This window comes from Oculina patagonica, chromosome 8, assembly GCF_052425735.1.
Source record: "Oculina patagonica isolate OP01 chromosome 8, crgOcupat, whole genome shotgun sequence".
NCBI lineage: Eukaryota > Metazoa > Cnidaria > Anthozoa > Scleractinia > Oculinidae > Oculina > Oculina patagonica.
This window is the reverse complement of record NC_135765.1, coordinates 6,363,039-6,378,658: the sequence shown is the minus strand read 5'-3', so window position 1 is coordinate 6,378,658 and position 15,620 is coordinate 6,363,039. Positions and strand designations below refer to the sequence as shown.

Genomic DNA, 15,620 nt, shown 5'->3' with positions numbered 1-15,620 from the left:
ATTTTTGCAAAAAGTGTAACATCCATGATATGGCGTCCATAACCAACTTTAACTGCACTTAGTTAAAAAATGTAGCAGTTTACCAGAGTTTTGTTATCATCAAAATGTTCATTTTTGATAAGTAACAAAGCAGCAGAATTTTTTTAAGAATCCTTCAAATAATAACTTAAGGAGAGAAAAAAAATGCACAAAATTTCATGGACGTTACGTAACGTCCATGACAGAACTTCACATCGCTGTTGCTATTTTTTAAAAATCTTTTGGATGAAGTCTTTATCAGTTATTTGTCAACACAAATGAGGCAATATTCCTAATATAATTGTTTGAATTCATAAGCATTTTGAAAGTATGATTTTTGTAAGTTAAAAATGTGCATCACAGACATTGTAAATTATTAAGAAGGTAAACCCGTACTTTGGAGACCCCCCTAAAAACACTGTTGTCACAGACAAAGTAAAAGTTGTTTTTCTGTATACTATAACATGTCTACAATGCAGCACAGGTAATTATTCCATCTGAAATATCTTTTGAAAAATCTTCATTTTTACACCTCTCATGTGGAATTGCCCAGATACACTCCATGTTTTACGTGGTAGGCACAGCCAGGTGCTTCCTACTCCTGCGCCTTCTCAAGAATGGCTAATTTATTAATTAATTGATATCAAGTTTACATCATTTCACGTCAACTGGAGGTTAGTGCAGATGGCAGCCCACCAAACCATCACAAAAGTGCATAGAGAAAAACGAAATAAAAACTTCCTTTTTTCCTGAAAGTATATATATATTTCAAAAAAAACCACCTTTAGTACCTGTTTAGCTGTGAAACAAAACTTTTTTATATTTAATAACTATCTGCTCTGCTTTCGTTGGGTTTACTTACCAGTTCTAATGTGACTTTCCCTGGCTGGTCAGTACCTAAGTTAAAATCAAACTGGATTCCTTCATTCTCTTTGTGTATGTCTTTGCGCTTCTTAGCTTCCTCCAGTTGAAGGAACAACTTGACTGTATCAGCTGGCATAGTGTTGTCACTGTCAACACCTGGCTCTGCCTCCACTAGATTAACCTTCACTCCACAGAAAAATGGGTGGTCCAATATATCTTTGATTGTGTATCTAAAACAAGTAAGTTGAGGTATCAGTAGAGCAACCCCAAAATTTATCATTTTGCAAAAATTGTGTTTTTAACATTTTAGATAGATCACACAATTTCCAGAAAATTTTACGAAAAAATATCGTTAATTTGAAACAGCTAATTAGCCTCCTACGAGTTTACATCAGCAGTGACTTAAAATGGGACTACCGCATAGACTATATTGTTAAAAAAGCGAACAAAAGACTCTTTTCCCTAAGGATACTAAAGCAATGTGGTGCCACGTCGGTAGCATTAGCCAAAGTATTTGTTACAATAGTGCGTCCTATTTTAGAATATGCCGCCCCTGTTTGGCAGAACATTCCTGACTTTTTAGATAATAATATTGAGAGAGTCCAGAAGAGAGCCATGTTTATTATTTGTCCTTCCCTCGACTACAAGGAGGCATTACCGCTGCTCGGCCTCACTTCATTGAGAGAACGGCACCAACATCTTTGCCGGCAGTATGTCTGTAAACTTCAGGATGTAAATAGCCCTCTTCATTTTCTTTTGCCTCGATGTGAGGAGATTGTACATAACTACGATTTAAGATCCGGCACTAGTCGTAGCACCATCAAGTCTTGCAGAACGAAGCGTCCTCAGGACTTCGTCACTTCACGCTCGAACTAGCTTGTATATATTAGAGCCTTATATTGTATATATATTGTAATTAATAGTTTATATTTATACCTTGTATTTTACTCTGTAGTTCAGTTATTACTGCAATGAGTTTTCATTAAACATATTATTATTATTATTATTATTATTATTATTATTATTATTATTATTATTATTATTATTATTATTATTACTATTATTATTATTATAACTGACAGCTGTCAAAAGTCATGGAACATAAACCTGGCGGCATTTTGGTGTTTTTAAGATGGAAGCCGCCAGGACTTCGAGTATTAATTGGACAAAATTATCCCAGCGTATCCAATCGAACTTATGGTAATCGAACCCAATCAAACACCAATCGTTCAATTGGGTTCGGTTATCGAACGTAATCGAACTCACAATAAAATTTGGTCAATCGAACAAAGTTGAACGTTCGATTACCAAACAGTCCACAATTGTACTCAATTGAGCGTTCGATTACCAAACTCCTGTTTGCTAATATTGCGGACATTTGTGACCTTTCACGCGATTTTAGGGCTTAAGGATTTAGGCGTGAAACGTGACTTTTTTTTCTATTCACGGTGCGTGAATTGCGAATTTCACGCCGTGAAAATATAATTTCACTCCGTGTTCACGCCAGGAGTGAAATATTTCACGGCAGGCGTGAATTCGTTTGAGAAACGTGAATTATTTTTCTCGCACCGTGCAATCATCAGGAGAGAAACACGCCGTGAAATTGTTGAACCTGAGACTTGTCGTGAAACCAGTCGCATGATTGCACGTTTCAAAATCTCAATAGGGAAGCGGGCGAATCAGACGTGACCAAGACTCAGACAAGCAAACCGAAATGGCGCATGATTTTCCTAAAACACTTTCTGAGACAGCTGGTATTCCTAAAACACTTTTATAAATCAAAAACTTCGCCTAGATTCCTTCTATTTATCTCAGAACACGCTGATGTGTTTTCATTTGCATTCTATTTTTAGACCTTGCGCGCTTCGCTCGACAGACTGAAGTTATCAGTGCACGCTGAGTTCAAAACAAGTATTTCAAAAAAAGAGTTCACGCGATGGTATAAATCTAGCGGATGAATTTAATTCGATAAAACAAAGTACTTCACACCCGGGCTTCACATGAGAAGGAATTTTTAGGTCGAACCAAATGAATTGGGTTCTAAGATACTGTTTATTCGATAATACATGTATCTACTGTGTTGGATCACTGTTCAGGAATGTTGAAAGTTTTGCGTGCTGGCGAAACGGATAGATACTACTTATTAACCGACAGTGAGGGCATTACAGGGGAATCTCAGACCGAGGCCTTGATGTATTGACCGAGCGACAGCGAGGTCAATACATCAAGGTTGAGGTCTGAGATTCCCCTGTAATGACCGAACGGACGAGGTTAATAAGTTATTTATTATATGGCCTTTAAGCACTATTCAAAAAAAGAGTATAATCAAGGGAAAAAACACTGGAGGTAAAACTCGCTCTCACTCTCGCTCTCTGTGGCTCTCTTCGTCGCTCATACTAAAGAAGTATCGGTATGCTTATATTTTTCTTTCAGTTATTGAAAAGAAAACTATTTCAGTGCGAGTATTTGTAATTGTAACCTCGAAGTTTGACGAAAAAAGTAACGAAATGTTATGGCCAGCTCTTCTTCATGAAGAAGAAACTACGAAACGAGACAATTGTGCGTTGGCACCGCGGAGTCTAGTAATATCGACACGGCCAGATCTTAATCTCTATAGTTAAAAAGTTTTGAAAACGTTTTTCACTCCTTTGTCCAAAAGCTTCAAAGGATGAGAACTTCAATGGTCTATTTGAGAAGAATGAACCGTGGCAATAGCTTGAAAACCGGGGCAACCAATTTTATACGAGATCGAGTCATGGTTTGTTTACCCGCGGTGCCGCCGTCTTTGAACTCCAGTATTTTAGCGATTTCGTTTCATACGAAAATTGTACATGTATGCAGATGAAAGTAAATGCTGCATCTGTCGTGCAAAGGTAAGACTTTCGTGGGCAACCTACATGTAACATGTTTTTGATATTTTTTTTAATCCGTGCTTCCGAAACATAGGAAAACAAACAAATCAATTTTTGAGATAACAGTACTTAAATTACGTTTCGTGAATGAAAGACCACTCTGACTAGACTATCTAGTATAAACGCTGTTGTTTAGAAGACACAGGCAATAACGCATGGTTCTTTATTTCTTAGCATTTGCATTTGATATTTGGAACCGATAACAGCGATTTCATTTTAATACTTTCAGTGCTCAGAGCGGTCATTTGCAAGTTATTTTTAGTTAACAGATGCTGGATTTACAGATAGCGTGATCTTTTTAATTCAGAGTGATCATGCTTGTTATTATAAGGCGTGAAAATAAACTTTTTACGGCGTGAATTGTTTCACGGCGTGAAAAATTCACGCCGTGAATTTGCTCCGGCCAGAGACTTCGTGTAATATTTCACGGTTGCCGTGACTTTTTTCACGGCGTGCTCACGGTGTGTTGGAGAAATTTCACGCACATTCCAGTCATTTTTTTCGTTTTCTCGGCCCGAACCGTGAAAATAGCCATAGCGTGAAATTTGGATAAGCCCTAAAATCGCGTGAAAGGTCACATTTTGTACAGTGCACAGTCCCCCTGATTAGTCCTGCGTGTTTTACTTATCAAGAGACGGATTCCGAACAAAATCGAATTAGATTGAGTTCGATTGTGTTCGATTGGTTCGAAAGTCGAACTCACAGCAAAATAGATGTTCGATTTTGATCGATTACCGAATCCAATCGAACGATTAGTGTTCGATTGGGTTCGATTTTGTTCGATTGAATACGCCGGGAATTAATTGTACCGAAATTACTTGAATCTTATTGCAAACTGTTGTGTTACCATTTTAAATATTTTATCAAAAGAAATCATTTCTAACAACATCAAACATCAAAAACAGATTTCGAAGTTCCACTGAATTCCACTGAATCGCTTAAAAGACGATGTTACAAAATAGCACACGTGATACTTTACCTATAGTTTACCTCAGACTCTTACTGTTTTTGGTGTTATCACGGATTATTACTTTAATCTTAATCTTTTAGAAAAGGTAAAAAATAACGCAAAAGGAGTTAAATTATTCTGGTACTTGATTTTTGTCCAACTAAAATTAACATTTTAACATTCTTGGCCAATCTCGTCATGGAACATGTCGAAGAAAAGGCTCTCTCTTCGACCCCTAACCCTCCCAAATGGTGGTTAGATACGTAGATGACAGCCACGTATGTGTAAAAAGGGAACGTGTAGATGAATTCCACTCACATCTAAATTTCATCAACCCTCACATCAAATTTACAATCGAGGTAGAATCCGAAGGTTCCATTGCCTTTCTTGACACCAAAACAACCAGACAAGAAGATGGCTCGAACATACTGAAAAAACCAAAAGACAGGATCGAGAAAGAGGATACCAGAGGAGTTGTATATAAGATCGAGTGTAACAATTACGACTGTGTTTATGTTGGTCAGACATCCCGCGTGCTTAACACACGTATGAAAGAACACGCAAAAGGCCATCACAACATTGGATAAAAACTCTTTGTTGGCAAAACACCATATGCTTAACGACCATCAAATAGATTTGGAGAGCGCCGAAATTGTACAGCTTCCACTTCACTTTCTACCCTTGGTTTCATCAGTCATCACCTAGGTTATGTTCCCAAGACCTATGCTCAGTTGATACCATGACAAGTGTTGAAGGGGTAGGGTGGGACAAAAAAATGACAAGTATATTAATTTAAAAATTATTCATTTATTTATTGTTCCGGTGGAGAGTGGTGGCTGCTATTTTTCAAAAGATATAAGTAAGAGTAATAGAAGAGAATGTGGCCACAAAAGCTTAAAACTGACAGTTATTGAGAAATTAAGAACAAAAGACCAGTACACCAGAAGAACAAGAGAGAAATAATGGAAGTGATCCATGCAGCAAAACTGCATTGAAAGAAATTGCAAAGAAAGAAGCCTAAAAAATTTTAGGGCTTCAACGGGATTTGAACCCATAACCTCCACAATACCAGTACAATGACCCACCAACTGACACACATTGGGAGCAAGGTGTATTGTGAGTTCGTATTTTCCCGTGAAAGGATTCATGGAGATGAATGCATTGTGACTGATGTTTGTGAAGAGAGAACCAGAGAAGAAAAGCACTATTCACTTGTGTGGTGTATACTAATAATAATTATAAACAGTATGGTAGTGATGATAATTATATGATATTATAATAGCGGAGCTCCTTAGCAGCCCGAAGGGCTGCAGAGCGTAGCACACCATAACCATGAAAGAAGGAACACTATCGAAATGAGTTTTCATGGTCAACCCGGAAATCGGCATGGTTCGGGGGCGCGTACGTACGGCGTACATACATACGGAGTCACGGTCGCGCAACATGGCGATCATAGTTTGATGGTAGAAAGATTGAAGCAAGAAGGCCATATAAAGGCGGCCATTAAAATTTAAAGGGGTTTGAAAAGAAAAACAAGAAGCAAAGAAACAAAATGTGGCTGACAATAACATGTAGAAAGCAATCGGCCACCAAAAAAGTGGACATTGAGATAATCAATCAATGACTTTTGTGTTTATCTGTAAAGCCAGCATCGTACATGAAGGAGCATCCGAAAGCTAAATCAGGTTGATATAATAAACAAACCATTTCATTGCTACGGGGTAAAAAAAATTTGACGCCCTCTGGAAATTGAACTCACGACCTCCCGTGCCGCATACTGGCACCTTCTTGATTGAGCTAATCTGACAGGCTCTGTCATGCAAGATGAATATCAAGGCTGCTGCCTAAGGAAATTTTTTAGGAGCCCTTCGGGCTCCTAACTTAAAAATTTAGGAGCCCAAGCCATTATGTTAGGAGCCCAGCTTAAGTTACCAAAGACAGATCTGGGGGGGGGGGGTGGTGGAGGTTACTTAGGCAAATATGTGGTCGACTATGTGGCCTAGCTAGGAGAGGGGCCCAGGCATTAAACCTCCCCCCAACATTATAGCTATAATAGACCCGAATGTCCCCTAGGGGTACTCCCTATAGTGGACTACCGTATTTATTTGATTAAGCGCCCTGGGCGCTTATTAAATTTTTGGATCTTGAGGGTGGGCGCTTATTCAGGGTGGGCGCTTATTCGAGGCTGGGCGCTTAATAAATTTTCACCATTTTTTGCAAGTAGTATGTTTAAGGGCTTCAAATTCCCAGCGGCACACCCCCACCCAAAAATATACCGGGTGCCCCCCCCCCCCCCGGGGATTTCATGAGTTGGACTATACAAAAGGGGAGGGAAAACTGGTTTTAAAGTATTAAAAGAACCCTTCATAATGCTTGAACAGACCCACCAAATGATCAAGTCATTTAATAAGTCTTTTTAAGTGTTATTATTCAAGTGAAAAATAAGTAAAAAGATGTAGTATTCCTTTTGTTGGTATGTGAAAGGGGTGTCATCTTCATGAGGGGGCATATGGTTTCTAAAAGGTTAAGGGTCGCTTTCACAAACCAAAACAACCTCGTTCATGAGATCCTGGGAATGAGGTTGCAGAAAGGGTATATAAAAAGGGTAAGGGTACCCTGGGGCAGAGCCTCCCCATAAAACTGTTTTTTACTCTGCAGCAACCTAAGAGACCCAGAGAAAAGAAGTTTGATAAGTCATCAATATCAGCAATATATATTATCTCTCCCCTCTGTTGGTTAAATCACTAGCTGGGCTGGGAGAAATAAACCAACAATGAAAACTGACATGCATTTAGTTGAAAGCACGAAGGGTTAATTCATTTGTTAAGCCAGTGCCAGTCTGAGTGCATTTCATGTACTTTCATTAGTTTTTTCACATAGAAAATCAATGAACATGAAGCAGGAAAATCCAGTTCAATTAATATTTTAGTAATCAAGGTTAAAAAAGAAGCAATAATTAAGCAGGTCAATTTTTCCTAGGTTTAGAAAAAGGCAATAAGAAGTCAAAAACACCTGTGTAAACACTTTAATTAAGTTATGATCTTATCTTTGTTGTTACACTTCAAATTACTTAACTCGTCAAATAAGTTGTTTATAAAATTAATGTAGTAACAAAAGCAATTCATTTTATTCAGTTTTATTCAAACTGAACATCTGAGCAGGCAAAAAGCACTGAGGTTTCCAGCACAAAAATTTGCTAGTTACGGATCAATGCCCGAGAATGCTCCTCATTATAAATGCGAAAACATGAAACAGTTCGTTGAAAATAACAACCTTAGTCCACAAAAAAGCGGCAGCAGATATGAAATGTCACATGAAAAGAAAGAGGCATACACTTAATGTTCATTCTAAAGTTAAGCGTTCAATGCTTTATAGATTAAGCTGAATTACATGTAAAACACGCCACGTAAGTTTGTGTACATATCACGATATTTGCACGTTGTTTTACGTAAGTTTAAGCCTGTCGGAAAGGTTTTTGTACCAAGCGTTTGCAGATTAAAATTATTTCAGACCTGATCCATGACTGCAGTAGCAAACAGATTGATTTCACTTTTGTATCCGTAAATATTTCTTCAGATTCACTTCGAAAATTTTCCGAAACGTCAACGAAGCAAATGAAACGTAATCCAGAACATAACACATTCCATATTTGGAAGTTAGGCCCAGTCCTAAACACTTGAAAGCGAATGGTTTTCGAAGTTGCTAAATTTTGCAAAGACACGTTACGTACTTGATACGCTAAATGCGAACAATTTTAGCGTTTCCGTTTAAAATGAAGCAGTTTTTTGTTTTAAATGGGATTTTTTATGCCAATGAAACAAGGTTACAAGGAAATTGAAGTCAAAAGATGGGAGTGGAAGATCAATGTTTAGGCGCCCATGCGGGCTCCTTGAACAAAAATTCAGTCGCCCGCACTCGTAACTTAGGCGCCCCTGGCGACCGGGCGCCCGTTAGGCAGCAGCCTTGAATATATCCTATATCAATGTAATATTGTGGGGTCTACTAGACTGCTGCGAAACTATTTTCTATTGCTAGAAAGCAGATAAGTTACTGTACTCTAAAGTAATTTTTCGTGCCATGAGTAACGACATTTGCCCTGCTTTAACATTATTTTTTTTTCTGTCAAAACTATTGTCAATTGAGAAATTTAGGAGCTTGTAGTTGATGTTTACGTTTTTAGACATAAATGGAATACCTTTTATCAATCTTGAATTCTGTGCAACCTTCGATGATCTGTCTAATTTCCTTTGATGCAACTTTATCCAAACTCTCTGGCTTGATACCCTGTTTATCAGGAATTATTATTACTTTTATTTAGTAAGAAAAAAAAGTTAAAGTTTGCATGGGACCAAGTGTCTCTTACTGCTGGTCAGGAGATTATCTGGGTTTTTTGAACCAGACCAGGAGTATTTCAAAGTGCCCATTTATACACCTGCATGGAGAGGAAATATCTGTGAGAATAAATTAAAGTGTCTTTCCTATTAAGACAAGGAGTAGTGACTCAAACCAGAGTGTGCTTACAATTAAGTCACAAAATCTCACAAATAGCTGCAAATATCATGGTCCACAGGAGGAACAGCATTGTGCAAAAGAGATCCAAAGAAAATTTGTTGAATTCCGTTCTTTTTTGTAACATCAATCCATCAATCGCACTGGATGTCACAGCGTCTTTGGCACGTTTCTATAAATAATTATATACTGAGCCTAATTGCTGGAATGTTTATGCATACATCCCAAATACATTTTGTAAATCACTATAAGGAGGAAGAAATGTGAACAAAACAAAACGAAACATCAGGTGAATTACTGCAATACAATGTACTTGTAAAATATATACTGTAATACAATGTACTTGTTGTACAGTGTAGAAGATATGCTTTTTTGAAACACTTGGCATTACATTGGTTGTAGAGTTCCACAAGTATTTCTGTGTTACATGTATATTGGCCGATTGTAGTGACACAATCATAAACCATATACCATGGCCAACCTACAACATGTTAATAGCCTGGAGTGTTTGATTAAAAGAGAAAGGTCATACAAAAATAATTTGCAAAGGGAAAATTATTCAACAGATTGACACTCATAACTTTCAATTTTATAATTAATTATGGATGGACTACAATGAACACTGACAACAGAAAACTTAACTTACACTGGCAACTCTGTAAGGGATCTGGACTATGTCACACTCCATATAAGGATACTCCAGTGTAGTCATCTCCAACAGGCACATCCCAAATGCATAAATATCAATAGATTCATCATAATGTCCTTCATACACTTCTGGAGCCATAAATGCTGGAGTACCTGATAAGATAATTGGAGGTCATGCAGTTTCAACAAAGACAGCTGAGCCATTCCGCTTAAAATAATAATGATCAGAACAAATTTAAAAAGTGATGATTATAAAATATTCATAAAACATATTAAGATTTTATTTGTTTCTGCACATAAAGTACATGAACAGTTTCAGGGCTGAAGTGAAATTCTTCAACCGAAGTGAGAACCCATCTCAATAAATGTTGTGTTTTCAGAACTGTGGAAATAATTTGAATGAGTAATAAAACAAACTCGGCTTTTGTATGATATGAAGAATTATGCAGATCTCGGTGGGTGTTATCCGCGTCTTGAAGCCTTCAGCTTTGGCAGATAATAATAATAATAATTGATAATTCATTTCTCGTGCATTACATGAAAATCTCAATGCTCTTACAAGTAATAAAAATATTTAAAATTACAACAGGATGATAAAAAACACAAATAAAAAAAATAAAATAAAATAACAAGAGGGTGTTCTAAAATAATAACACCCCCCTTCCATCTGCATAATTCTTCATATCATACTCAGTCTCCTCCAATATTTACTAGTAATAGTTCTCACTATAAAGCTGCCCCCGCCTTTTTATAATTTGTTTTTTTGTCGCCTTTAATTATTAATGCCGATGGACTGCACAATTAGGCTTCTTTTTACCTGACTGTGTCATGCGGAATTTCTTGTTGTGTGACACCGTTGCGTCCTAAAAATATTCACAAGTTCAAGTCGAATTATATTACCTAGCGCGCGGAAATAACACCTAGCGGAAATAACACATAACACATTATTCGTGATGACAGCACACAAGCTTATTCCCGGGCTTATAACATTCAAAATAAACTTACAATAATTTCCAGGCCAAAAAGCCTAAAAAATTCCACGAGTAACAAAATATGGCACATTCAAAGATTCGAGAAAACAACCCACTCTTTGGATCAAATAATCTGACAGTTTGTTTAATAGCGAAACGAATTACGTTGTACCTTGTACTACATGACAAAGTTCACGCGTTTGTTTATTACTCGTTGTAACTTGTAAGATGTATACGATACAACAAACCTAACCTGCGATCAGGCGTTATTTTTCTCGCGGCGGAGAGTAACGCTTGGAACATAGGTAGCCGGCGCGTAGCCAAAAACACGAAACCAATTGCTCGAAATCTTTCGACGTATTACTAACATTTGCTTCAAATATCACTTAACACAACCAAAGCAGAGAAACCGCTCGAACAAATCTGTGAACACGCGTAGGCCAAAACCGGAAAACAAAACGCTGCTAGCAGATGGCGAAGCTCGAAACGCGAAGGTGACCAAACGCGACCTCGTGGTTGCAAGTACCCGACACCACCGTGCGCGCTTGCTAAAATATTACCCGTCACGACCGTGCGCGCCTAGTTTTGTCAAATCGAGAACGCTTCGCCCATTACAAACACATTTCTTACTTTTTCAACAAATATTCTTTGTCCTTGTATGTATACACGCGGGGAGTCCTAGGGTGCCTCCTCGGGTTTTGGCCTCTGGGCCAAAACCCTGCGGGGGCAAAAATTGCTAATTATAAAAGTACATAATAATTGTCACAAAAAAATCCCAGAATCCTTTGAGGCAATTTTTTTAAAAGCTTTGTAACTATGGCAGTTTTATACCAAGAAGAATGTCATACCACTACAAGATAAAACTTGCCATGAAAAATCTTCCGATGTCACAAGTAGGGTAATGACGTCATCGATCACATGACAATTCCCAAATAAGCATTTATGGTTGCTGTGACAAGATTTCGCTATCAAATTGAAAACAAATACCATAATTGAGGTTTTGTTTGTGCAGGACATTTAAAAATTGCCAGGTGACGTCTGGTATTTAAAGTTTAAGGGGGCAATGCACATGAGCGAAAAAGTCGGAAGACTTTAGTTTTATCACACAGCAACAAAGTTTTTGAGGTAAGTTATATACAAGCAAGGGACATGACGTCATCAGTCGCATGACCAGAGCGTTTTGAAAGCAGTATTTTTACATCATGTTAAAAGTGCATTATTCAGCATAAATCGGCAAGTTTAATCTGAAATGCTGTAGAAATAGGCTATGTGGATAACTTTGAGTTCAATTGTGTGAGGAAAAAGCATCTGAAAATCTGAAACAAATTATTACCAGTACATTGTGTTGTAAAACAGTAATTTAAAATTGTTTTGAAAGCAAAGTGTGTGGGGTATTTGAATTCTCAAACTAACCACCGGCTGTCACGAGCACTTGAATGGTTTCTTCAACAACCGGATGAGCCGGAAAGAATTTCTTTCAGAAAAAAAGTTTATAGCACGATTTCACTTGTATGTGAACCATTGTTGAAAAATAACCAATATTCCAGTTCGCAGTCGAGTTTTTATTTTCCCGACAATTCAAAACAGTATAAAATACAACTCCTTGGAGATGAAACCGCCGGCATGCGAGTTTTTATTTTATCTGAGAATTCAAATCCGCCACGCAAATTGACGAAACACTACAGTCGTTGCGTTCTCTGCTTTCATAAAGTTTAAAATCAGTTCTAGCTCACTTGCATGACACATTCATTTATGTAGCATGTAAAACTACCCAACTTTAAATGGAAAAGTTAACGATAGCTAACACTGTATTTACATAAGCTTCACAAGTAAACAAGTTGAAATTTCATTGTTCTGTACTCGACATTTCATTGGCTGGATTAAAAATGTTGGAATGTATGTTCCCGTTCTGCTTTGTGATTGGTTAACTTTGTCTGGGTAACCCCGGTAACAGTAGCCGCACTGTACAAGCCAGATGTCATCTTTGGAAATTTTGATATTACAGAAGATTACATTTTAATTAATCATATTTTGTTATTAGGTAAATATTATATCTACTCTAGGAAATGTCAAAACAGCTTATCTACACTTAAAGGTTTTATTGCTAGGACAAGACGTGTCTACAATATCGAGCTCCATATTCCCAGGGAAAAAAAAAACTTCTTTTTCATTCGCAAAAGTGGGAGAAACTAATAACTTATCTTAATAATTATTAATGCAGCACCTGTTTGTGGAAATGCCGTCTGTGTACTTATCTTTTCTTTTCTTTTCTATTCTTGTTTTATTGTATTGTTATCATTTTTCTGTCGGAAATGTTTCCTTCCATCAATAAACTCACAACTTGAAACTTAACACAACTATTTTAATCAGCAAAACTCACTTCTCACAGATTACAGATCTCGTTCGATCGCTCGCCATGTGCTATTCGAAAAGACAACAAAAGTATCCCATAATGTTTTGGACAGTTCCAGTCCATACCGCGTGTGCATTGGTAACCCCTGACTGAATCTTACATAATTAGCATAACTCAAATCTCGACACTCTCCCCTATTTGATCTAAGAAGTAAGATCAAATACTACAATGCATTTGTGTACAGTGTTCACTAATCACTAAACAGTGTTCAATGTTTAATGGAATAAAACAGTGTTCAATGTTCAGTATTCAGCTCCCTCTATGCGTGCAAGGCGACGGATATTGTCAGTGGCTGCGATAGCGGAATTCCCTTGCTTGCAAATTCATTTGAGATGCTTTCCTCGCTCCTCTTCCTCCTGCTAATGGTCACAAGAGAGCTCCATTGGGTATAGGTGCTGGATTGCACGATCAAGGTAAGACTTTCCTGCTCTCAGTCTAATGGCTGTTACAACACCATCTTTTCCTTTAATAAGCTTGTTCACAATGCCTATGTTCCACTTCCCCCTGTTTCGCTCAGGGCTCTGAATGAGCACCACATCTCCCAGCTGAACGGTCATATCTCTTTGGTTTTGTGCTTTAAATTGTGCTGCTCTCTCAAAGACTTGAGATACTCCCCTATCCAACGACTCCACAGAACATCTTTGCAACGATGCAGGTATCTCACTCTCTTCTTCAAATCTAAATCCTCTTCGTCTAGGTCTTCGTCTGGAATAAGCTTGGTAACATCATGGCACTAGGGTTTAAAACAGGTGATTGCACATCATCCTCCATGTAGCACAGTGGACGGTTGTTTAGGGTTACCTCCAGATCAAGCAACACCTCTCAAATTGTCCACTCCACCAGGATGCACGACTAAGGTTAAACTGCCACTGGATACCCTGGTGGGCGAGGTGATTCTGCAGCTGTTCCGCCTTCATCACTTTACTTAACCATGTTGCTGCAGCTGTGAAATTCCTTTGTTTGGAGTAAATTTTCAAATTTAAAAATTTTCAAAAATTTGGCAACAACTCCAGATGGATGGTTCGTGTTAAACTGCACACAAACAACAAGATATAGGCCTTCCCTTCCTTCTTTGGTGAAAGCTTGTAGGTGATTGGGCCTGAAAAATCTACTCCCACCACTTCGAATGGGACTGATCCCACTGTTCTGTCCGTTGGTAAACTAGCTGTGGGTTTGTTAGTGAAGGTGGTAACTTGAAATTTCTTGCAACCGTAGCAAGCTCTGATGACCTTCTTGGTAAGCTGCCTTAGACGGGGCACCCAGTACTCTTGGCGGATAAAGGTCATGGTGAGACCCACTCTCCCATGAAGGCTTAGAACGTGTGCGTCATGAACCATTTTCTCTGTCAACAGGGCGTCGGGAGGAAGATACACTGAATAACTTCCCTGAATTCTTCCCCTGCACCCGTATAAGCCGTCTCCATTCTTTTGCAGGTTGAGTTTCAGCTGATCTTCCTGGAACTGATCTGTGTTTAGCTTGCTTTGCTACACTCTCATCACCCAGCCCTTAACTTGCTTATTTGTCTCACCAGTGGTTAACGGCCCCGACAGGTGGTTTGCTTTTCATGACTTGCAGTTGTGAATGAACCTCGCTACCCATGATGTGATCAAATGGTCTGCCAGAATCCATGTTTCTGCAGGCCTTGATGTAGGCTGTCCTCTTGCTCCACAGCCACTAAAAATACTTCCTTGAATAGCTTTGCTTCTGCTTCTGTTTCCTAATACTTGGCTTAGTTTGCACAGGTGCTGGCCACATTTCTGGTTTCTGGTTTCACCAAACACGTGTAGATCAATGCCCTTCACTGGTTCTTTGAATGTAGCTAGGGTGCAGGAAATTCTGACTTCATCTGGCAGGCTTTTCTTGAACTTTTCCCACCATTTCTCAAGTTTCTCCGGTAGTACTGCATCCCATGGGAGGCGTTGTTTACAGGCTTCTCTATAGATCATCTTTTCTACCAGTGTTGCGGGGCTTGCTACCCCTAGAGGGTCAAACACTGATGCTAAACTCTTTAGCACTTCTCTCTAAGTGGTTTCTGTGGAATCACTGGTAAAGGTCACGGCTAGGGTATCTTCCTCCTTGTTCCAAGGAAGTCCGAGTAGCTTTGCTTTATTGGGTTTCACGCCCAACTGTTCCTTTACATACGTTTACCCTTCATCATCCAGCACAACTTTAGCTTCCAGCTCTGGTACATTCGAGTGCCATTTATGTAGCTTAAACCCTGCTTCTCCAAACACTGAGACTGCAACCTCTCTCAAATTACACCCCTGGTCAACATGTATCCGCTCCACCAATTACGTCATCAACATACAGACTCTTCATAATTTCCTCACCCTCCT

At 38.5% G+C, this 15,620-nt stretch overlaps 1 protein-coding gene across 1 annotated transcript in view; it reads right to left on the bottom strand.

The window, feature by feature from the left end:
- The window catches only part of LOC144662989 (uncharacterized), a 220,762-nt gene that overhangs the window by 185,432 nt on the left and 19,710 nt on the right, over positions 1–15,620 (bottom strand). The window contains exons 4-6 of the mRNA XM_078523911.1: positions 9,899–10,053; positions 8,939–9,027; positions 881–1,112 (exon numbers count right to left, since the gene is read on the bottom strand). Of these exons, the coding sequence (XP_078380037.1) occupies positions 881–1,112; positions 8,939–9,027; positions 9,899–10,053 (476 nt within the window). The remainder of the gene's footprint in view (positions 1–880; positions 1,113–8,938; positions 9,028–9,898; positions 10,054–15,620) is intronic.